Source organism: Natator depressus, chromosome 2 (genome assembly GCF_965152275.1).
Source record: "Natator depressus isolate rNatDep1 chromosome 2, rNatDep2.hap1, whole genome shotgun sequence".
Lineage (NCBI taxonomy): Eukaryota > Metazoa > Chordata > Testudines > Cheloniidae > Natator > Natator depressus.
Window position 1 is genome coordinate 152548928 of NC_134235.1, and position 25793 is coordinate 152574720.

At 43.8% G+C, this 25793-nt stretch overlaps 1 protein-coding gene across 5 annotated transcripts in view; it reads right to left on the reverse strand.

Moving 5' to 3' along the window:
- COL15A1 (collagen type XV alpha 1 chain) overlaps positions 1-25793 on the reverse strand; it is a 270398-nt gene that overhangs the window by 23843 nt on the left and 220762 nt on the right. For 4 of the 5 annotated variants that reach the window (XM_074945147.1, XM_074945146.1, XM_074945144.1 and 1 more), the window contains 6 exons: positions 17022-17075; positions 16881-16940; positions 12996-13064; positions 12548-12589; positions 7960-8002; positions 3427-3516 (listed from right to left, as the gene is read on the reverse strand). In XM_074945147.1, coding sequence (XP_074801248.1) covers positions 3427-3516; positions 7960-8002; positions 12548-12589; positions 12996-13064; positions 16881-16940; positions 17022-17075 — 358 coding nt within the window. The remainder of the gene's footprint in view (positions 1-3426; positions 3517-7959; positions 8003-12547; positions 12590-12995; positions 13065-16880; positions 16941-17021; positions 17076-25793) is intronic. The other variant, XM_074945145.1, reaches the window with a different exon arrangement.

Genomic DNA, 25793 nt, shown 5'->3' on the forward strand with positions numbered 1-25793 from the left:
AGTAGAGTCAACCAAGGGGGCAGGTTTTCATCAAGGAGAAACAAACAGAACTGTCACACCGTAGCCTGGCCAGTCATGAAACTGGTTTTTAAGCTTCTCTGATGCGCAGGGCGCCCAGCTGTGCTCTTCTAATCCCCCTGGTGTCTGGCTGTGTATAATCGGCCTCCAGATGATTTGCCTCAACATTCCACCCCGCCATAAACATCTCCCCCTTACTCTCACAGATATTGTGGAGCACAGAGCAAGCAGCAATAACAATGGGAATATTGGTTTCGCTGAGGTCTAACCTAGTCAGTAAACTGTACCAGCGAGCTTTTAAATGTCCAAATGCACATTCTACCACCATTCCGCACTTGCTCAGCCTATAGTTGAGCTGCTCCAGGGTGCCTGTGTATGGCTTCATAAGCCATGGCATTAAGGGGTAGGCTGGGTTCCCAAGGATAACTATAGGCATTTCAACATCCCCAATGGTAATTTTCTCATCTGGGAAGTAAGTTCCTTCCTGCAGCTGTTCAAACAGACCAGAGTTCCTGAAGATGCAAGCGTCATGCACCTTTCTCAGCCATCGCACGCTGATGTCGGTGAAACATCCATTGTGATCCACCAGTGGTTGCAGCACCATTGAAAAGTACCCCTTGCAGTTTATCTACTGGCTGTCAAGGTGGTCCGGTCCCAAGATAGGGATGTGCATTCTGTCTATCGCCCCACCACAGTTAGGGAACCCCATTGCAGCAAAGCCAGTCACTATGACTTGCACATTTTCCAGGGTCACTACCCTTGATAGCAGCAGCTCAGTGATTGTGTTGGCTGCTTGGATCACAGCAGCCCCCACAGTAGATTTACCCATTCCAAATTGATTACCGACTGACTGGTAGCTGTCTGGCGTTGCAAGCTTCCAGAGGGCTATCGCCACTCGCTTCTCAACTGTGAGGGCTGCTCTTATCTTGGTATTCTTATGCTTCAGGGCAGGGGAAAGCAAGTCACAAAGTTCCATGAAAGTGCCGTTACACATGCAAAAGTTTCGCAGCCACTGGGAATCATCCCAGACCTGCAACACTATGCGGTCCCACCAGTCTGTGCTTGTTTCCCGGGCCCAGAATTGGCGTTCCATGGCATGAATCTGCCCCATTACCACCAAATTGCCAGGGCCCATGCTTTGAGAGAAGTCTGTGTCCATGTCCTCCTCACTATCGTGATTGCGCTGTTGTCGCCTCCTCGCCTGCTTTTGCAGGTTCTGCACATACTGCGGATAATGCACACAATGCTCACAACAGCAGTGGTGAGCTGAATGGGCTCCATGCTTGCCGTGGTATGGCGTCTGCAGGAAAGCAGAGTTGCATCGGAAGCGGTATATGGCTACAGATGCCATGAGAATAGATATTTATACAGAACGACGAGAGAAACTGCGATGTGGATTCATGGCGCCAGGAGAGCAGAGTTGCAGCAGAAGTGGTGGCTGACGACGGTTAGCAGACCTACTGCACCGTCTGCTGACAGCAGTGTGGTGTCTGCACGGAAAAAAGGCGCAAAACGATTGTCTGCCGTTGCTTTCACGGAGGGAGGGGCGATTGACGACATGTACCCAAAACCACCCGCGACAATGTTTTTACCCCATCAGGCATTGGGAGCTCAACCCAGAATTCCAATGGGCAGCGGAGACTGCGGGAACTGTGGGATAACTACCTACAGTGCAGCGCTCCGAAAGTCAATGCTAGCCACGATACTGTGGACGCACTCTGCTGACTTCATGTGCTTAGTGGGGACACACACAATTGACTGTATAAAATCGCTTCCTAAAAATTGAATTCTATAAATTCGACCTAATTTCGTAGTGGAGACATACCCTTAAACTCTACCTCATGCACTTCATCTGTCACACCAATATGACCTCGAAGGATGACTTATAGGGAGAGGATACTTAGGCTGATATAATGATCAAGAACAAAAAGTGATGGTAATGTTCTACTAGGAAAACAACAGAATGGGCCACCAACTGTGTGGCGCTTTCCTTTAGCAAAATCTGAAACCCAACAGGGTCAATCAGATTCTCTATGCAGACTAAGTAAATAGACTTCTGTTCTTTAGAGAAAAAAGATGAACTCTGTCTTCAGACTAGAGGAAGTGATATCCTGACCATAATGAAGTAAACCCCCCTTTATCTCCATTGAGAGTCCAAAAACACATCACAAGTGTGTGGAACATGATATCATCATGATTGTCAGTCATCGGCACTTGCAAAACAATAATGAATTTAATAAAATGTGGGTATGAGAAGTAGTGTGAGCATGGTAGCTCATAAAACAGGATTTTTTCTTAGTTTTCCTTTGAAGTACCCAATTCCTGCATTTTAAACCTGGCTGATGTTTGGGGAGCCCCTCCAAAAATACTTTTTAGAAGCATCTGATACAGATCAGCAGAAAGATTAGTGTGAAGGGCAAAAAGTCAAAATAGAAGTTTAGTATGAAGAGCTGCACTCTGGAAGATAACTGTAAACTTATTTTAAGTCACAAAACTAAAGCTCTGGATTGAAGGCCTGAAATATTGTAAGTACCACACATGAAAATATGTATTAATTGTTATAGTGCTCCTTTTATGTTTCACTATTTCTAATGTCCATCAATATAACTTTGCCATTTTTTGACTTTTTTCTAACTAGCTAGTAATTAAAACTTGCACAAACAGGAAGAATTTATGAAATACAACAGCAACGTTGGCTGAAAAGGTTCACATATGAGCCCTAGACGAAGACCACATTGTTTGTACAGTATGTGGCACATAGAACAAAATGACAGTCCCTGCCCCAAGAGGCTTACAACAGTCTAACTCACCTAATTTATATGTATTAGCTATGTATATCAAATTCTCCCATAAAAACTAAATCCTCAGTGGGCAACTCCTGTTAGGATGTTTCCAGGCCCCATTAACTGCTATCAGTGTCAATAGTTTCGATAATCAAGACAAATAAACATTTGTACTGAACACAGATGTCAATTATTATGTGGCACTAGACTTCATCAGAATTGGCTGACAATGCCAGGCGACTAAAAGGACTTGGTGTCCTTCAGAACAGTGTAACACATTGTGACAAGCCAGATAGTTCTAAACATTTATTTGAAGGAAAAAAAAATCACAAATCAGATGATGTTTCCCATAATATTATAGGGTTTATTGATTTATACCCAAATTCAGCAAGGAATCTAAGTACATGCCTAACTTCAAACAGCTGTGCGACTATGCCAGTGATTAAAGTTAGCAATGTACTTAAGTACTCTGCAGAATCAGGGCCTTAATAAACTGTGATTAATTTAAACACCTGGTTTGGTACAGGAAATAAATACGACTTAAAATGTATTAGATATTTTGTATTTCTTAAAATAAACCCACTTGAAAAGCACATATAGTGCTCTACAATCATATTCATAATACCTGGTAGTCCAGGTGAGCCTCTCTCTCCTTTTTCACCTTTTAAGCCTGGTGGGCCATGCAGTCCCCAGGAGCCTGGCTCGCCTTTTATACCTGCCATAAAAATATTGCCAAAAAATGAAATGCATTCTTAGCAAATGAGAGTTATTGCAAAGTATAATTTTCAAATATGGTGCAACAGATACTGTGTTAGTGATGGACAAACCACAAAAGTTCTGGGAAAGGATTCTAAACACAAGGCTGTTTATTCAAACTTAGAGGCTCTTTCCCCTTGTTACGAGCTTCTCCAGCTTTCCCCATAAATGTTTAATAGCCACTGATGCCTTCTCCCTTCCCATGACATTTCAAAAGGACTGCCATTTCCTCTTTGCCTCAAGAACCTGAAATAACTCCTCTGCAAGGCTGTCTCTGTCTTCAGATCTCTCCCCCGCTTGAGTGACCCGGGCCTGCCTGAAGTAAACCCGAGCCAGAAAGCGCCCAAGCTGAGATACCTTCTTGATGTAGTCTTGATGTAGGATTGGTCCTGCTTTGAGCAGGCAGTTGGACTAGATGACCTCCTGAGGTCCTTCCAACCCTGATATTCTAGGATTCCATCCTAAGAGTACTGTAGAGAAAGCACTATCAAAGGGCAGAGGTGTATTTCCAGCAGGCTTAATCACTCTGGCACTTGAATTTCTTATCACAGAGCAATAAATTATGACTTCTGTTGAGGCCAACAAAACTATGTATAATTTATTGCCCATGATAAGTGAGTGTGACTAATGGAAAACAACAACAACAACAATATTCTTTCAGAGAATATAAAGATTTAGCAAGATTTCCTTACCAGGTGGGGCAGGGGAGTGTGTGGGGGAGGGGGAAGACGTGCACCCAAATCAATTTTGAATTTACATCCTCTTTTCCATGTATTTGCTCCCCACCTCCAGTTTCAAGTGCAGTTCTGCTCTGTCAGGTGACTAGGTAAACATGGCACTCTTCTTACTCAATAGATCTGATACCTGTGGGTGACATTCACTCCCACATAACTGGACTTTTCAAGCTTGATTCCCCACCACAGTGCCCCTAGTATAGTCATTTACACCTGAGCAAAGTGGGTGTCAAATAACTCCATTCTCATGTGGTTGCATTTTACAGCTACTTTGCCAGGTGTAAATGGCTAAACAGGTGCAAAGTGCAGAGTTCCTATGCTGAGTGACAGGCAGGAGGTATGGCAGTGAAGTTCACTCCTGAAATCCAGGGATAAGGCATGGGGATACACTGCAGTCCTCTCCATGGCCACTCTTCACAGTTCCAGTTTATGAGCTGGAGTGGCCGTTGAAACCCTACACTCCAGTTGTGTAGTGTATTAGTGCCATTGGATTCATATTAACACAGATCCCATGGCCTCTTTTATAATTTACACACATTGCATCTGTATCTAAGGCTGGTGCAGAAACCATCTCTGTGTCGCTTGGGCCCTGCCTGCATGGCTGCACCAATGCCCTCTTCCCATGCACACCCAGAGTAGTGTTTAATGGGGATTGAGGAATCACTGCAGGGGCTGGTGAGGAAAATGTATCCCAATGCCTTCCCTTTATGGGAATATTCATCCCCTTGAGACAGTCTGCGGGGAGTGTGGCTCTCAGCCTTTGGGGGTTTATATTATGATTTGGACCAATTTTAATGTCTATTGGACACAATTAATGGACTATTGGCCACAATTGGGCACAATTAATGGCTATTTTTAGTTACACATATGGTGTGCAAGATCTAAAGATCAGATTAGCAATATAAAATGCCATGGGGGACAAGAGTTGAGGCTCTTTTTGGGAGCCGAGATGGAAGGGATGGGAACTGACTCAGTGGAATGTTTAACAGTTCTCCAAGTACAAGGCCCCACTCTGCTGCCAAGAGGGAGTAGGGCCAGCAATGTGGCTGGAAGGGGCGTAGGCCCAGAGACTAAAGACTGTTGCATGGTTTCCTGTTCATTGCTGGACTCTACAGGTTTGGCATTCCTTCCTCCTCCATTATCCCTGAAATCCCTCTCCACTAAGGGGAAGCAATTAAAGGAATCCCCTACCTGTGATGCTTGCAGAGCTTCCTGGCCTAATGTCGCCCTCCCAAGGGCATTTCTGCCGGAGGGTGAGATATGTCCCATTCCCTCCCTGTCAATCTGTCTCCCTTCACCATTGTTTCTCTCCCTGAGGATGTCTACATTGTATAGACACAGCCAAGCTAGCTTTGATTTAGTTAGCTCAAATAATAATAACCGTGAAGCTGTGGCAGCAACATGTTAGCTGCTCAAGTACCTACCTAGGGTCCCACATGAGATTGTATGACCTGGCCCATGCTGCTGTGGATTCACGGCTATTGTTATTCAAGCTAGCTAGATCAAAGTTAGCTAAGGTATGGCTACACCTGCTGCAGTCACACTTCTGTTTGCAGTGTAGACGTACCCTCTGTCACTTTTCTCTCTCTCTGCGCCTTGGAAAATTATCTTCTCTTCAATAGCTCTCACCTCATCCTCCTACAGAGTAAAGGGAAGGGGAGAATTTCTTCTGTCTCCTCAGAAAGGTTCAAACACTCTTTCCCTTGCAAGTGAAAGAGGTTTTGGTGGTTTGATCTCTCCTTTTCAAAAATCTCTTCAGGGGTAATTTGCAATGATTCCTGCTCTAAGGAGGGGTTGATCCTGTCTATGATATTTACTTTGGCCCAGATCCACAAAGGGACTTAGGTGTTGCCACACCTAACTTTTAGGTGCTTAGAAAAGTCACAGGAAAAACACTGCAATCCACAAAGCTTGAGGCCATGTCTACACATACATTGCTGCAGCTGCTCCGATACAGCTGTGCTGCTGCAGCGCATCTGGTGAAGACTGTCTCTGCCGACAGGAGAGAGAGCAGCATAAGCTATGTCAGCTGGAGAAGTTCTCCCACTGACACAGTGCTGGGCACACTACCACTTATGTCGGTGTAACTTATGGCGTTTAGGGAGGTGGAATATTCACACCCCTGAGCGACATAAGTTTTGCCGACATAGGCAGTAGTGTAGAAGTAGCCCGAGCTAGGTGTCTGTGTTCCCAATATACTGAATGGGGAGAGAGAGACACTTCAAACAGCGATCCACAAATCCAGCAGGCTAGGTGGGGAGCTGCTTCAGCTAGCCAGTGGGAGATGCTGACCAGAGGGATATGTGCTGAGTCCCTCCCTCTCATGGAGATAGATACACCTTGGTTCAAGTGCCCCCTCTGCCTGTGAGTTCTCTAACCACAAGGCTATGAACTATTCTGATATGGGGTTCCTTCAATCTCTCCTATTGAAGTTGTTCCACTTTAATTAAATAATTAAATATTAATTGGCCCAGAGATAGCATTAGAATAACTAGAGCCCAGTGGTGAGGGCACATACCTGAGAGGTGGCAGGTCTCTGTTCAAATCCCTTCTCACCCTCAGAAAGAGGGTGGGACTTGAACTGGGGGTCTCCCACATCCTGGATAAGTACTCTGACCCCTGGGCCAAGGGTTATAAAGAAAGGTCCTTTCCCCCTCTCCTCCCACACCCAGCTGTGGGGGAGGAGGAGGAGGAACTCACTTGAGGGGCCTGATCCGGCAGACATGATCAGAGGTTGCCTACCAGGTTGGGTCCCACATGTGACTTAGGAGACCCAACACCTCTCTTCGTCCAGTATGTGGATCACTCCCAGGCTTAGGTGGGAGATAGGTGCCTAGAGTGAGACAGCAGTGGGTATGCCCAGAGGCAAAAAACTTAGATGTCGAGTGAGTTCAGGCACCTACGGGATCTGGTGGCAGCTGAGCGGGAGTTCTATGGCTCAGAGTGGTGCCTAAAAACCGGACTTAGGTACCTAAGTACCTTCATGGATTGCACCGTTGACGACCAAGCAATGGGACTGGAGCTCTGATCATAGGCAGGAGCTTCCCACTCTGACTGGCTGACCCAAGGGAATGTTCTGTGCCGTTCAGAATACACACACAGTCACCTGTGAGAGCAGTGGGACCAGCACTCATCACGCAGGAGTTGGGGCTCTTCTGGACTGGCTGAATTGGGAATCAACCGATCCAGTTTTCTTCCCATAGGAGTAATTTCAAGCTACCCTTCGAGTTTGCTGTTGAGATGTGTTCCCAGAGCACAGGAGCACTGATTGTGTGACTGCATATTCCATACAGTTCTATAGCCGACTATGACAGAGAACACATAACAATGGGACTGCAGCCTCACCCCACATTGCCACATCTATGTGTCTTATACCTGGCCAAGAGATACCAGCTCTGAGAGAAAGGATAGTTCAGTCCCATGGCTCATTCACTCCTTGGTCTCTATGCTGAACACTGCCAACACAGTGCTAATTTGTACCAACAGTTTTGGTGGGTTTTGGGATGTGGACAGTAGTTTAATAAGAACATGATTGAAACCACCAAATCATTTCTTATAGTGTAGGTCGCCTAATAGCCAAGAGATGTAGTGACCAAAAGTCTCAGCCAACTAGGGTCATATTTGATCCAATACAAGTCTACAAGAAGTAAAAAAACCCAATAGTTTACCATGAATGTTAGCATCTTGGTTTCCAGGATGAGCAGTGCCAACCTACACATAAAGAAATATATTCAGATTATCATCTATACAAATTAACTTATATTTATACAGCACTTAGCATAAAAGGGCTCTGATTTTGGCTAGAGCTTTTGTGTGTTACCACAGTACATATAATTAATAGCTTAAGCTGTATTAGTCAACTTGCCAATGTCCAAATATTAGCCAGTTAAGACTTACTCAGTATTGTGCGTTCTTCAGCATGCAGCATGCTTTCACAGGGATGTAAAACATGCATTTTTGCAACATCAACCAAATTCTGCTTTCAATTATGCTAGTATAAATCCAGGGTAACTCAATTCAAGTCCCTAGAATTACTCTGGATTTACATCAGTGCAATTGAGAGCAGAATTTGATTTTTAAGATAACAGATTGTGGCTGCAGTGCTTTTCATCAACTATTAACACAAATCAATGGATGTTTATCTGCAGCTTCCACGTGCATAACAAGCACTCAAGAGAAAGGAAAGTGTGATCCAAGCATGAGACGGGGAGCCAGGAACTCCCTAATTTTATTCCTGGCTCTGACCCTAATTCCTGCTGTGGTCTTGAGTATGTCACAAACTTATTGCCTGACTGTAAAACAGGGACGAAATAACCTACCTCCTAAAGATATTGAGAGGATTAATTAATGTTGGTACAATGCTGTCAATGGATAAAACATTACATAATGCTAATTATAACTATTAATATGAATTGCACCCTATTCACATATTAAACATTCCACCGTGCAGCTACTGCATGAAAAGATCCAGTCCTGCAACACTCACTGTTAGGAGTGAATTTCAGTGGGTCTGTTTGCATGAGGAATGCTTGCAGGATTCAATCCATAGTTCCTTATGAATACTCACTTATACAGATGTGTAGAGCGGAGTATTTGTATGTACAAATTGGGACAGTTTTATGTCATTCACAAATGTAGGGCAAAGCTATCCTGAATATTAAGATGCACGGAGAGGCACTTAGAACCACACATTTCTTTTATCTGGGCAGTCATTAGTGCAATTAAAATATTTTCAGAGCTCTTGTTACTGTTCACTGATTTTTAACCTCTGTGTGAATGAACTATTCTTGCTCTAAGTGGGTTTCTGTCATTTTAATGGTTGCACAGAAAATAATTGCAAGGCATTGGTGAGAAAGTTGGCAAATCCATAGAGCAATTCCTAGCAGATCTAGTGACAATAATTTCTTATAATAAAGTTATTCATAAAATGGAGAATTTATAGATGGATTGAAAGGAGATAAGAATAAAATTCCTAAAACAAGTAGTTAAAGTCTCATAGAAACATAAAAACATCTTGTGGTCATTATTCTGTGTCTGAGTTCATAAGTAAAGCTAATATGGAAAGATTTATAAAACCAGTAAATATATTTTTCTTTAAAGGCAGGAGAGAGATTATTTTCTTATTTTATTCTTATTGATACTGATTCTCATTGTATTTATACCAGTATAGATCCGCAGTCTCTCCTCCAAAATCAACGTAAGTAAACCGGGGTAAGTGAAATGAGAACTGGACCCACTGTATAGTGTTGAGTTATAATATGATGTACAGTAGCAGACGAATGATGCGGCTCTCCTGCACATCAGGCTGATGGGGGAAAGCATAATGGCTCTCTAACAATATGTCTATTCTGCAGTTAAACACCTGTATCAACGGACTCGGGCCCATGTCAGCTGACTCGGGCTTGTGGGGCTTGGACTATGGGTCTGTTTAATTGCAGTGTAGGTGTTTGGGCTCAGGCTGGAGCCCAGGCTCTGGAACTCCAGGATGGGGGAGGGTCCCAGAGCCCCAGTGCGAATGTCTACACCTCAATTAAATAGCCCAAGCCCTGTGAGCAGAGTCAGCTGATACGAGTCAGCCACTGGTGTTTAACTGCAGTGTAGAAATACCTTGAGGCACAATCCTTTCCCAAGTCCCACATTGCTCACCTACTCTGCCCACTGACTGTATGCCACAATATGGCCCTTAGGAAAACTCTAGCGTGACTCAGGCCTGTTCACAGTTTATTGAGAGAAGTAATTTCTGTGATTTACTAAATTAAAAGCCCTCTGAGGTCCTCTAAACCTTAGTGCCACATCAGCTCCCCAGACATCCTGCGTGAAATCCCAGCCTCATTGAAGTCGATGGAAGTTTTGCAATTGACTTCAGTGGGTCCAGGATGTCACTCCTTGAGTTTTATAAGGCAATAACAGTCGGTATGTGTGACCCAGGGAACCCCTCAGTGCCGGCTGGCAGAGGGCACACCATAGTGTAACTCACATAAGGCCTGATACACTAATAGCCCCAACTCACTGTTGTCAATCTGATTCTGAAAGGTGTCTGTAGCGGAGTGGTCACCCCGCTCCCAATTGGAGGGGCTTAAAAACAGCCCTAGGAAAGGGCTGCCCTGGGGAGCAAACCATGAGCAAACTTGAGGCAGCCAATCAGGGCCCGGCTGGGCTAGTATAAGAAAGACTAAGGGAGGAGCTGGGTCAGTCTCACTCCAGCCATGGAATAGGAAGGACCTAGCTGCCTCGGAGCAAAGGGTACCTGGGGCAGAACAGTGCTGGGAAAGGGCAAGAGGAGTTGGGGAGCTTCAGCCTGGCAACTCCCCAGGCTGAAGCCTTGTTAAAGGCTTAAGTAGGTACTGGGGCTGCAGAGGGGAAGCCCGGGGATAGGCAGGGGCAGCTGGTCCAACCCCCTTGCCAGTGATGAGTGGCGATGACAGACTGAAGTCTGCCTCAGAGAAAGGGGGCTAGATGACAACTGGCAGTAGCCACTGAGGCAAGGTGGGCATAGAGGGTTGGGGGGGGTCCCCCGGGAGGGGAGACCCAGAGCGTGGGACTGCTGTGGGGCAGAACCCCAAGATAAGAGGACACTGGGGTCCGGGAGGGACACGGGGCCTGAGGCAGGAGAGACACCGGCCAGAAGGGGGCGCTCCGAGGCTGGAACTGAGCTAATTCCTGGACGATCAGCAGAAGGCGCTGTGGCGGTGAGTGCTCGACCTGCTACTATGTCACCTAAAGGTGTCATATGCAAACTGGTAACACGCTGGTCGTTAATATTACTTCATGGTGTAAGTACAGGCGGAGTGTAAAGAATTATAGATGTGTGATAGAAATATCTTCTTCAAATGTGTTTGGCAAGCAGTGAATAAGCCTAGCCTGTTCTAGACAAAGGAATGTTGTTTCACCTACTTGACTGTCTCTCCAATGTAAATTGAGCAAGGTGAGGACAGAAACAATGGTACTGTATTTAGATATAAGGTAAACAGAGCCACCAAACTAGCAAGACGGGGAGATGACCACACAATGGAAAAAATCACAATGGGGGATGGAGGCTGTACCCCAAAGACGACTTCCTGGCCCTTGAAAGAGAGACAATGGACTTTGGGAAATAAAAGCAGAAATAGAAAGTCATTTTGGCATCCATCATCTGAGGGCAGAGCTCTTGAAAATCGAGAAAGATGGATCCTACAACCAAGTGGACTGAAGTCTCTGGGAACAGATTATAGGTGAGAAACCTGCTTAGACAAAGAGTGTAACTTGAAGTTAGTTTTAGTCACTAGGAAGTGTGGTTTGTTTTGTACGTAATCTTTCATGTCTCTCTCTCTCTTACCTGAAATCACTCAAACCTGTGTTCTTTGTTAATAAACTTACTCTTGTTTTATTACAAAACTATCTCAGTGCTGTGTATGAAAGTGAAGTGTGAGTCTTCAGGTAACCTAACCAGCTGATGGGGGCTCTGTCACTTTGCATACAGCAAACTTAACTTCTGGGACTGTCCAGTGAGAGGGACTGGACACTGCAAGGAGACGTCTCTTGGGAACTGGTCTTCACTATTACCTGCAAGGGAAGGCTTAGACTGGCAGAGTCCTGAAAATTTTGCTGGCAAAGCAGACAAGCTGGCGCGTCCAGGAGCTGGCACACAGCTCGGCAACAGCAAAGCTCACTCTTGCTGAGACAGAACAAGTAACACTCTGGCTCACAGTTCTGGGTGACTTGAGCAAGAAGTCACAGCATATGAATGGAACAATTGGAATGTAAGCCTAAGTAGGGCAAAAGAGATTTTGTTTGTTTGATGTATGCTCTGCATGTCCTGGCATTCAAAAGGACTAGACAATTTTATTCTGATTGGGGACTGAGATGTATTGTACAAGAAATAAAAGTACCACCCGCCCCCTTTAAAAAAAACACATCTTTCCAAGGACAATTCTTTTTTTTTTAAAACTCCCTTTGGCTCTAATCTTTGTTCAAAAAACAAAAGAACAATGTTACAAAGCTTTAAGCCAAACGTTTAGAAAGTTGTTTATACCTCTCACACATTCTACAAGGCATTCATTGTTGAGCATATAAAATACTCTGTTATCTTAAAAGCTTGGTCCTACTTCATGGTGTACATTGGACATATGACATTACCAAGGCAGATGGCAAAGCAGAAGTATAGACTGAAGAGAGCTAAAACGTGCACAGAGTTATGTTTGTGTCACTTGTTCTCATGGCCATGCACTTACATATATCAATGTAATTTGGTAAAAGCAGGGTCTGTATATAACTTACTGGCATTTTGCAGTGAGGTCTGGGAGAAATTGGGAAAACTGTCTAATCAAAATGTGGAGGAAAATGAATTCAGTAAATGATGATAATAATACAGCAACTAAATATTCAGATTTAATAGAAGATGACAGGCAAAGGACCTGTCCTCAACACAAAAATCTACTCATCTGAATGGATTTCCTGGGTCATATGTTAAGAACACTCTTGGGTGGTATAGTTCTGCCAGCAGGTGCTGGCCCGTGTGGAAGGGGCAAACCCCTTAAATAGAGTGCTTTCAACATCTGTATTTAGGAGGTTCTGCCCTATATACACAAGCTGGAAATCTGCCTGCAAACCTGTGCGATCTGAAACAATTTAAAGGTTTCACCTTACATCCGATTTCAAGAGCTGTGCATTACTGCAATGGCAGCAGGGTCCCACAGACCAACAAATAATCCCTCTAGGTACTTACTCCTTTGATGTGAATTATAGCCCCTGGAGGTCCAGGAGGCCCCGGGGGCCCAGGCAAGCCAGGGGGACCCTGGGAAGGCAAAACAAGGGGGAAAAGACATTAGTTAGAACCTTTCAGACTGCAGTGCCAGCTGACAGAAAAAGGGCATGAGCTAATTTGAACATGGAGCCTTGTGCTAACTGGCCTGAAGGGAGGTTGAGCATTTTCTTGCATGTACAAATTTTTACGTGTAAAAAGAAAATGTGGATTCTAAGATTTGACCCACAATATTTCATAGACAGGAGAATTGCCAGAGGCTTTTGCTTTCAGAACAAACAAAACACAGAGTTATATAAAAAGAGCTCTATTTGTTCCCCAGAAAACTCTCTTTTTGGATTATCCAAACTGCTGAGACATATACAATTACACTGTTCAAATGCCAATCAGACAATTGGACATTTAAATGCAGAACATCTGTAACATAAATCCTAGCCCTAAGGAGAGAGATTCTGAATCATTCAGTCATGTACCCTTTTATGTTATTTAAAGTGAATTTTGTAATGTGGTATTACGCTACCATGGGTTTGGCTCTGGCAGCTACAGTTTTACACTTAGAGTGAAAGTTACCTTTGCTACTTGCTTTAGAGTTAGAGTTTTTAGGAACACAAAGACCAAGGGTAGTGACCACACACACATTTATCAGTACAAAGTTTAGTTTATAAGTAAGTTATGATTACCCACGAATATAGAAATTCTATACAGACATATGCACAAGTTACAAATATAGTTATACTTACATTTTTAACAATAGTGTTAGGGTTTGATGGGTCTCTCATGCTTGATCATTAGTAGAGGGATAGTTCCTGCTGGAGTCTCCCATAGGGAGTCAATTTTCCCATTTTGGGCATCCCCTTTTTATAATGCGATTCTGTTTATGCCTACATTCTGTGTGTGTTCATAAAAGTGTCAACCCTCTTTTCTTTTATTGGTCTGTGTTCCCTGGAAACTTAAGAGACCCCAATTTTCTATAGGCTGTGTAAGTTCCCTTTGTTTTTATTAGCATTGACGCACAATCTGGGTCTAATGGTTTAAGACACATGTCAGAGACAGATGCGCCTTTACGGTATTTTTATGATCTAATATTAATCTTTTGGGTAATTTTGCACAACATTACCACTTGGTATCACTTTTTCCATAATTTTAGGGCATTGGGTTATTTTTTGGTCATTGGCTTGAGTTATTACTTGTTTCCAAGGTCTAAAATAGATAAGCTAAAGTCTTGCAGGCCTCAACCTACAGGTTTTAGTTTGTCTTACTTATGTCTAATACTTGGTTCCTTTAAATACTGATCTATTTTAGACTTTTATAATCCTACAAATTCATTCTAATTAACATAAAATGAATATATGTAATATCACATATTAATCAATCATAACATTACACAATAAATGAATAATAAACTAAGATCATTGACTACAATCAGCACACTACACACTCAGGAACTGCACAGTGGGAACAATGGGTTACTGCACTGACATCAATGGATTTATTCTGGACTTACACCACCATAACTGAATGTGGAATCTAGCCCAACCTATAACATTGAATGCTATATCCATGTGGAGGCCCTGTGTCCACACACTGGGGCTGGTCCCTGACGGATAGCTGTCTGCTGCTATAGCTGACTTCTCTTTCCATCCAAATGAACAACACTTTGATTATGTTGGCTAACACATGAGAAATCAAATTATTTAGAACAGTTGCACCTGGTAATGAGATCCTCTCATCTGACAGAAATGGAACAAATTCATAGAATTTAAAGCCAGAAGGGACTATTAGGTCATGTAGTCTGATGTCCTATATATCACTGGCTATAGAATTTCACCCAGTAACCCCTGTATTGAGCCCATTAACTTATGTTTAGCTAAAGGATGTTTTCCAGAAAGGCATCCAGTCTTGACAAAGATTTCAAGAGATGGAGAATCCACCACTTCCCTTTGGTAGTTAATCAATCACTCTCACTGTAAGAGATTTGTGCCTAATTTCTAATTTGAATTTGTCTGGCTTCAGCTTCCAGCAACTGGTTCTTGTTTTGCCTTTCTTTGCTTGATGAAAAAGCTCTTTGGTATCTGGTATTTTCTCCCCAGGACGGTACACTAATCAAGTCACTTCTCTGTCTTCTTTTTGACAAGCTAAGACATTAACATCATCTATACTCATATCTACTGTGAAGGATTCACACTTGTGCTTTCAACTTGGTGTGGAATATTTTTTAAAAACAAGTCACTCCAAAAGGGCACTTCATAAATACAATACAACTCATTTACAGTACAGTCAATTGAAATATAAAAGATTCCACCAGCAGTGTATGAACCGGGATACTATTTCTGATGTGAACGTAATCATAAGGTCTTTTATACAATATTGGTACTGATTTCTCTAGTAAAGCAACAGTGTAGCTGGTGGTGTACACAAAGCTCAGAGTGGGCAGGGTGGAATACCTGCACCTTGTCTTCCCTAATAGCATAGTACTGAAGCAGCTGCACTGTTGTTGGTCCTAAAGTAATACATGTACCAATATCAATTTTTCTAGCAAAGACACATCCTAAGATGGTACAAGAACTCTGATATGAATTACTATGCCAGATGTTCTATGGAAATGGAAAATGCTATTCTGGAACTTTTACTTAAGCTGAGTAGCACTTGCTGATGGACTACTTGCATGAGTGCTACCCAGTGTCAATCAGGGTTGCAGAATCAGGACTTTTGTTTACCAAGCTCAAAAGCATTTTTGAATTCAACAACCTGTGACAACAACCTGTGTCCTTGCCTCCGTGGGTCCCGCGTTTCCTGGCGGATTTTGCTAGCCTCAAAGGCTCACCGTGACCCTCCACGTAACCCTTCTCTCTCTCTACTGAGCCATTTTCATCATAAGCCAGCGAGGGAGGTGAGGAGAAGTTATCCTTCCTTGCACAGTCTCTGTTGTCTCCCAGTCTCAGTGATTAATCAGGGGGCAAAGGGGGCGGGGGGGAGCCCGGGCCCACCCTCTACTCCGGGCTCCAGCCCAGGGACCCTAATAGTATCATCTGTGGTAGCTGACTTTTTAGAAACATGACATGTACAATTCCCTGGGCTACTTCCCCCACAGCAGCCCTCACTTCCTCAAGCTCCACTTCACCCTTACCTCAGGGCCTCCTTCCTTATGCCTGATATGGTGTGTACTACTCAGCCTCTCCAACAGCACAACTTCCTCCCACAGCTCCTGACATGCACACCCACCTGACTGACTGGGAGGCTTTTAACTAGTTTCAGCCAGCCCCTGATTGGCTTCAGGTGTCCCAATCAACCTAGCATTCTCCCTGCCTTCTGGAAAGTTCTTAATTGGCCCCAGGTGTCTTAATCGACCTGGAGCAGCTGCCATTTCACTTATCCTGGTACCAGGGATTTGTTTAGCCTGGAGCTAATATATCTATCTGGCCTTGCCCCGTCACAAACCATAGAATATTTAGCATGAAAGTCCTATAGGGCCCAATCCTGCACACATTTATCTGTGTAGTGTCCCCCCTGACAACTTGTGGCAGCAAGCACTACCAGGTAGGAAGTGTTTGAAAGATGAAGCCCAAGATGGGCCTAACTGAGCCACACTTACTTACTATGAGTAGCACTTACGTGAGTATCTCACTGAAGTCAACAGAACTATTCACACAAGTACGTACTACTCAACTGGAGTTAGGATTACAGAAATTAGGGCTGAATTATTGTTTATCAGGAGAAACAGAATGATCATGTTAGCATTTCTAGGTATTGCAAGCTGGTTTTATTCCTAGAATAGATTCATATATATTAGCCTCAACACGGGATTATATTCTTGTTTACAAGAAATTTCAGTACCACTGCAGAACTTACATATAATGTTACACCCCGTTCACCTTTTACACCTTTCAGTCCATTCAATCCTGGGCGGCCCTGAAATGAAGGGAAATGTTTCAGTGTCTGTACAGAAGTAAACTGCTATTTTCATTACATCTGAAAGACCCTAACACGTACAGGTCGTCCAGGAATACCAAGTTCTCCCTTAGGTCCAGAAGGTCCTACTGGTCCCTGGAGAGAAAATAGAAAGAGCGTGATTAGCTGAGAAAAGGAGCAAAATTTAAAACTTTCTATATGGAACATGATAGTGACTCATGTTTTGGTTATTTTGAACGCACATCAATGTGTTTTTAAAAAAGGTTCCCTGTCTGCAGACTAATTCCCTTCAACAACTATTCTGAGAGTACAGATGTGAGGCAGATAGTCCTGCATATAAAAACGGAACCCCAAGATTGTGATCTTTGGAGGAAAAGATTCTTTGCTCTTACTGTCAAAGTCTAAATTTCACCCAGATTTTGTGTGTCCAAAGTGTCCAAAGCTGAGCTGCCAAGTATAAAGGGGAACTTATAAGCATCTGTCTATAGAACAGGAACTGTCTTTCTCTGCATGCCTGAATGAACGTGTGATTGCTGTGATTTCTATGCCAACTTTCTGCTAGTCTTGCATTTTTTAAATTATTTTTGAGTGGGGACTTTTTAGGATGATTGAGAAAATGTCTAGACTGACCTCAAATGTCTCCAAAAAACCCATAGACCTCTTGACTGGATATATTTTTCAATCTGTGGACTTTCCAAGTGCAAAACTCCTGGAATGAGGAGAATCTTTATTTACATAAAGATGACCTAATTGGACCCTGGTGACCATGGCTGCTGATGATTGCTGAACACTGGCCAGGTGATGTCATAATGCCTGACAAAGAAACCCATGCTTCCTCCACACTCCCAGCTGTAGAAGGTGCATATTGCTGGACTCTTAAGTGTCAACTTCCACAAGTAAAAACCTCTAGCCAGCAACAAGTCCATCCACATAAAACAGCAGAACTGAGAAGACCACAGGCTAACCTTTTTCAACCAGGCTGAATGAAACCACAAGAGTAACCACCACCATTCTGTATATGTAGTAACTTTTGGATTTTCTTTTCTTTTCCAATTTGTATTAGCAGAGGGACACCTCTGCCTTAGCATTCTTGCAACGTTTTTAACTCCAGCAGGTGGCTGGTAGTGAGTGTGAGTGTGTGTGGATAGAACCCACAGAATCTGAGAATGGTGCTGAGATGGGTCCCCGTCCCCGGTGTGCCACCTGGAACTGAGGTACAGCTGAGACCTCTGTCTCACCAATCTGGGTTCCCTCTTGCACTGTGACATTGTGACAAGCTGCAAAGCCCTCCAAGCTTGCACTCACACCAACATCCACAGGCTGGGGCCACACCCAGCTGTGTTCATAAATGCTCTGGCCAGCCACTCATGAACCCACAATAAAGAAGCTACAACCAAAGTACTCCCAGCTCCCCATCCTAGACCCCAGAGCTATACTGTCCTGCCCTGGTCAAAACCCAACCAGTCTGAATTTATTATCCAATCTGCCACTTCTACAAAGGAAAGTGGAGAGCATCAACTCTTGTTCATGAGCTGAGATTTATCCCGTTTGCACTTCAAACAACACACAGTGTTTTAGGTACAATATAAAATAGACTTATTAACCGCAGAAAGATAGCTCTTAAATGACAGCAAACAGATCTAAGTAGATTACCATAAGAAATAAAACAAAACCATAATCTAAACTTAATGTACTAGTTAGTATTTGAATCAAGCAGTGTCTCACCCAGTTAGATAGTACAAGCAGGTTAGCTTTTACATACACAGGCAGACTTCTTTCTTTCCTGCCTGGGACCAACACTTCCCACCCAGTTCAGTCTTTTTCCTCCGGTACTTTCAGGTGTTGTTGTTGTAGGGAAAGTAAGGTCCGGTCATGATGTCATTTCCCCCTTTTATATCTTCTTCCCACTTGCTGGAAAGCTCTTTTGCTGTTGCCTGTGTCAAAAAGTTCCCATTGTGTAGTTCTATCTCTGAAAGGTTTCTATTGTACACAGTTCCTGGGGTAATCCTTATGGTTATGTGTATTTCCTTGTAGCAGATAGAGCACTCACCGCTGCAGCGCCTCCTGCTGGTCAGTCTGGGAATTAGCTCTTTCCAGCCTCAGAGCGCCTCCTGCTGGCCAGTGTCTCACTTGCCTCAGGCCCCCCCGTGTCCCTCCCGGACTCCGGTGCCCTTTACCTTGGGGGCAGTGCCCCCACATGCTGGGTCTCCCTTCCCAAGGGAATCCCCTCCCCCTATGCCCACCTTGCCTCAGTGGCTACTGCCAGTCATCATCTAGCCCCCTTTCTCTGGGGCAGACTGCAGTGTGTAATGGCCATTCATCACTGACGAGGGGGTTGGACCAGCTGCCTCTGCCTATCCCTGGGCTGCACCTCTTCAGTCCCAGTACCTCCTTAGGCCTTTACCAAGGCCTCAGCCTGGGGAGTTGCCAGGCTGGAGCTCCCCAGCTCCTTTAGCCCTCCCCCAGCGCTGCTCTGTTTCAGGTACCCTTTTCTCCCAGGCAGCTAGGTCCATCTCTTTCCAAAGCTAGAGAGAGACTGCCTGCCTTCTGGCCCGGCAGCTCTTTTATAGGCCCAGCCTGGCCCTGATTGGCTGCCTCCCAGCCTTTTCTTATTGGCTCTGAGCCCCAGCTCTCTCCAAGGGCTGGCTTTTAACCCTTTCAGGGCTGAAGCCCTGCTACATTCCTCAATAAGCCATTAACATTGTTTGACCTTTTTATCGTTGTACCTGAAAGGCTGCTTATGGGTGTTCTCAACCTCACAACATGGTTCAGTAGCACATACGAAGCCAGACTTCATAACTTCACATACAATGATAGCACATACAATCCAGCAAGATATTAATGTCTAGCAGATCAAGACTTTCAGAATGATACCTCACAAGGCATACTTTGTACAAAATATATCATTATTATATGACAGTGGTGAATATGGGGTGCCACAGGTATCTCTAGAGTAGTTCCTCCAATACCCAACAGCCCTACATTAACAATGGTGCTGTCTAAAGATCACACAGGCCTATATATCATGCATTAGGGGTTGTTGCCAAAAATAAAAAATACAATCACCCATTCATCCAGACCACCTTAGTAGTTTTAGACAAATTTTCTAAATTCCTGTTGCCGAGGCCCTCTTCCTTAGCTAATTTAAATGATAATTAGAAATTTGTCCCTGAAAATATCAATTTGTTGTGGGCAAGAGCCAGGATTACTCAACATTGACAGGTTTCAGAGTAGCAGCCGTGTTAGTCTGTATCCGCAAAAAGAAAAGGAGTACTTGTGGCACCTTAGAGACAAACAAATTTATTTGAGCATAAGCTTTCGTGAGTTACAGCTCACCTCATCGGATGCATGAAGCTCACGAAAGCTTATGCTCTAATAAATTTGTTAGTCTCTAAGGTGCCACAAGTACTCCTTTTCTTTCTGTCAATATTGACAATTGCTCCTGGGTCCTGATTTTAAATCATACCAAGAGGTATGTAATAATATAAAGATCCCACATTTTCAGTATTTACAAGTAAAACATTTTATTGTGGAATCTGGATATGTGGCAGCTCTTTCTAGACCTTTAGCCACATTGGAAGAGGAACAAGCTAGAACAAAAGGTTTAATTTCTAAGATATATACAAATTTGACTGAGAAAGATGTTAGGAAAACAATCCAGATGAAAAGATGGGAGACAGACTTGGACAAAGAAATTGATCTGGCTAAGAGTGTCTCCATATAGGAAAAGGGATATACATCCTCAATTTGTGTGGCCCATAAGGAATTTTTTTTATAAACTACTGTATAGATGACAACTGACTCCAGTTAAGCGCCATCATATTTTTTGTTATGAGAGAGGTATTCCTATGGAGGGGTTGTAGGGAAAGGGGAAAGATACTTGCACATGTGGTGATTGCACTCAGGAATTAGATGGTTTTGGGAGGAAATTATTAAAGAGATTCATTGTATGACAAAATGCTGGCTGGTTTCCCAGAGATCCCTGACCGGCTTGCTTAATGCTCCAGTAAAGGATCTGCATTTTAAAGAGAACAACAAATTAATTTCTTTTTATTGTTAGCTGCTAGACTTTGTATTGGAAAAATGTGACTCTTCCTCTTATGGAATTGTGGTACAGTCCTTGCAATGGAAAAGCTTTCATATCCAGTACGTACACAAGAGATGCACCAAAAAGAGGATAGATACTTATAAATTTGGTCACCCTTTTTAGCAAACTCAGAGGAGGGCTCCCCAGCCAGTAAGCCAGAATCTTTAGCCAGGTACTGTGAAAAATAACCTGATCCTGAATAAGAAATATATGACATACCATGTTAATGTTTTATTGTAACTTTGCCTTAATACAAGTTTCAAAAGGAGTTATATGTTTAATCTTGAGAAAACTTGTTATTTTCACCTTCATTTAAAATACAAACGACAAATTTAACAAGTTGTGTCATCTTGAATGTTTCTTATAACCTTATATTGGGGGATAAGGAGACAAGCTATTTCCTAACCACCAGTAATTTGGGCAGGCTGCCTTAATTGGCATCAGAGCTGTAGTCCCAAAATTAGCTTCAGTCAGCGAGTGATTTGACACCCCCCATCCTGTATCACATATTTTGTTGGAACATAAATATATAAAATGGCACTGAAATTGACAATGTTCTGTTACTCTGGGGACTGATAGCTAAAAAGACTACTGTCTTCTTAAGTTACATAGAGCATGTAAGGAATTGTTGGTTTATTTGAGGTGGTTTAACCAATCTCATAATTTGATGATTCTAGAAACCCACTTTATTCTAATTTGATTTGTTTATTTGTATTTTATTTTATGGTTTTGTTTAGTTGTTCAGGCAATAAAACATGTAAAATTAGAAACCTGTGTGGTTTGGATGTTTTTTCCTCAGACATCAGGGTTCAGAACCACCTAGTGGTGGTTTGTAGAACTGCTCTATACTCCTCCGTATCTGGTGCTCAGGTAGGAACATTGTTGCGTTTTGAGGGAAAGTTGACTTCTGTACATTGATCCCTTCTTTCAGTGAGCAATGTAGACTCCAGAATCATTAGGAGTCTGGGGTGATGCATAGCCACTGGTCAACCTAAAGGTTGACCTTTTCCACCCAATAATGTCTATACTGCTTGCACAGAACAGACAGATTCAGACTTGAAGGCTTTCAGCAGCTTTTCTGCATACTGTATGATTTAAGAGTGTCTCCCTTTATTGAACCCCAATGTAAAAATTGACCAAGTCAAACCCAAGAATATTATTTTTCTTTGAGGCAGTAACTCTCAATATTGTCTGGGCAAAACAGTCAGTGCTGTGTACTGTATGTACTGTTAGAATTTTCTATTACAAAAATTCAATGGGTTTTTGATATCATTTCATCCTGATGTCAGTTTTGTAGGAGCCAAAAATGCTCCTACAAAATGCTTGATTAGATGGTTGTTTACATTGCAGGAGTGCCCAAAGACTCCAACAGGGATCAGCCCCCACTGCGTTAGGCACTGTACAAACACAATCTGCATCAATGTTCTTGTTTTGCACCCGACACAGAGGTAGCAAAGGCAGATTTCTTAGAATACATTTTTTTGCCCTGATCCTGCAAACACTTTCCCACATAAGTCATATTACTCACACAAGTGGTCTTATTGATGTCACTAGGGCCAGACCGGGAACTATATTCTGTTTTACTTGCTCAGGGCTAGAATGTAGCTGGTCCTTAAGTGGCTGCAGTGGGGTAGGAAGGAGTGAGCAGATTCCCCTCATGCAGGTTGTGTAGCCAACCAGAACTGCAGCCCTGGTAGTGGAGAGAGAACAGGAGCTGCTTCTGAGATGCATCCCCCAGAGCAACTTGTCTGAAAGGGGGCTTAGAGCAGGCAGAGCCATGACGGTCTCTCCTATGCCATGCATGCTCCTTCCAGGGCAATGAGTGATTTGGGAAGTATTTGCCTCACTGAGGCAGGCTGCCTCCAGTACTCCCCCTGGGGTGGCATGGCCCCATACCATTCCTTACTGTGGGCTGTGATGAAATGCCACAACCTAGCCCTACAGTTATTTTGCACATTTAAAGCTGTAATGGATAAAGAGTCTGATTCACAGCAACCAGTACTGGTCTCTGATGAAACTGATGGTAAATAATATGACTGACACATCATTCCATTCTATTGCTCATGATTCACAGATTCCAAGGCCAGAAGGGACCATTGGGATCGTCTAGTCTGACCTCAGGTAGAACACAAGCCATGGAACTTCCCTGAAAAAGTCCCTGGAAAAATCATGGAGCAGGTCCTCAAGGAATCAAGTCTGAAGCACTTAGAGGAGAAGAAAGTGATCAGGAACAGTCAGCATAGATTCACCAAGGGGAAGTCATGCCTGACTAATCTAATTGCCTTCTATGATGAGATAACTGGCTCTGTGGAGGAGGGGAAAGCAGTGGACGTGTTGTTCCTTGACTTTAGCAAAGCTTTTGACATGGTCTCCCAGAGTATTCTTGCCAGCAAGTTAAAGAAGTATGGGCTGGATGAATGGACTCTAAGGTGGATAGAAAGTTGGCTAGATTGTCGGGCTCAACGTGTAGTGATCAATGGATCCATGTCTAGTTGGCAGCCGGTATCAAGGGAGTGCCCCAAGACTCGGTCCTCGGGCCGGTTTTGTTCAATATCTTCATAAATGATCTGGAGGATGGTGTGGATTGCACCCTCAGCAAGTTTGCAGATGACACTAAACTGGGAGGAGAAGTAGATACGCTGGAGGGTAGGGATAGGATACAGAGGGACCTAGACAAATTAGAGGATTGGGCCAAAAGAAATCTGATGAGGTTCAACAAGGACAAGTGCAGAGTCCTGCACTTAGGACGGAAGAACCCCATGCACTGCTACAGACTAGGGACCGAATGGCTCGGCAGCAGTTCTGCAGAAAAGGACCTAGGGGTTACAGTGGACGAGAAGCTGGATATGAGACAACAGCATGCCCTTGTTGCCAAGAAGGCCAATGGCATTTTGGGATGTATATGTAGGGGCATTGCCAGTAGGTCGACGGACGTGATCGTTCCCCTCTATTCGACATTGGTGAGGCCTCATGTGGAGTACTGTGTCCAGTTTTGGGCCCCACACTACAAGAAGGATGTGGAAAAATTGGAAAGAGTCCAGCGGAGGGCAACAAAAATGATTAGGGGACTGGAACACATGACTTATGAGGAGAGGCTGAGGGAACTGGGGATGTTTAGTCTTCAGAAGAGAATAATGAGCGGGGATTTGATAGCTGCTTTCAACTACCTGAAAGGGGGTTCCAAAGAGGATGGATCTAGACTGTTCTCAGTGGTAGCTGATGACAGAACAAGGAGTAATGGTCTCAAGTTGCAGTGGGGGAGGTTTAGGTTGGATATTAGGAAAAACTTTTTCACTAGGAGGGTGGTGAAACACTGGAATGCGTTACCTAGGGAGGTGGTGGAATCTCCTTCCTTAGATATTTTTAAGGTCAGGCTTGACAAAGCCCTGTTTGGGATGATTTAGTTGGGTATTGGTCCTGCTTTGAGCAGGGGGTTGGACTAGATGACCTCCTGAGGTCCCTTCCAACCCTGATATTCTATGATTAAGTCCCCACAGAATATTTTTTAGAAAAAACATCCAATCTTGATTTAAAAGTTGCCAGTGATGGAGAATCCACCACGATCCTTGGTAAAATGGTTCCAATGGTTCAGTCAGGAGCATGGGGTTTAGGGATGAAGGAGGAAGAGAAGCTGAATAACACAAAAAGAAAGAAGAGTTAAAAGAAATTAGACTGAAGATATGAAAACAGAGTAATTGTAACAAATGAGATAAATGAATAATGGAGTGAAAATGGGAGAGCTAGAAAGGGAAGAAATAAGGAAAGCAGGGGACAAAAGCAGTGTTGAGAGGTGACCTGCAAAGTAGTGTTTTTAAGGATGGTAAAGCTGCAGAAATGTTCTGAATGCCTCTAGAGAGAATGAGGTCAGAGAGACACCCAGCACATTATTCAATTGCTCTCCTTAGATCTGCTTCCAAGGCCAGAAATCCTTATTCAAGTCTTCCTCACATCCTGTATCATCTATTGCAATTACTGTTTCCTTGGGCTTCACAAGCCCCTGCTCTCACAGGACAGAAGGCAGCAGCTTCTACCTCCATGACACTAAGTCCAAATTACACCTCTAAGTTCAAATTGTCGATGAGGAACTGCAACGTGCCTTAGCTCAGAATGTGCCTGATAATTAAGAGCCCTTTTGAAAGCGCTTCTCAGTGTTGTGTTGTCTCTGACAGGCTGTTCAATGAAGTCTTGCGACTGCTGCAGCTTCCTACAAGGAGGTGCAGATCAGTTCATTTGGAAAGTGTTCCCCTCATTGCCCTGCTGTGTTTGCTATTCAGCCAAGTCCTGCTGCTACTGCTTTAGAGCACAGATCCACTAATAAAGCTGGGGCACTGGGGTAGCTGCCTCAGCTGGAAGAGTTGTGTTCCATTCATAGCTGTGACTGGTGCATATAGCACTGGGATGAAGGCACATTCATTTTACTTTGTATTTTCCCACGTTTCTGAGTGGGACAATGCCCACACGATAGGGCCTCTCTCCTAAGCCCATCAGACCCCAAAGGCTTCCCTAGTTACTATGCAAAGGGCTCTCTGGGGCAAATCAGGCTCAAGGCTCAGTCCAGTAGCAGTGGCAATGGGAGCACTGTCCTATGCCTCTGCCGTACAGCAGGGGAATGGGAAGGCATCCCTTTTGGCTGAGGATGCAGACGGCCTTATCAGCACCCCAGAAAACTGGAGATGAGCCTAAGGTGCAGGGTCTGCCGGCTACCCTCAAAGATGCTGGAGGTAAGCAGGGCATATAAGGCCAGTTCTCTGTCCTCATTCCCACTC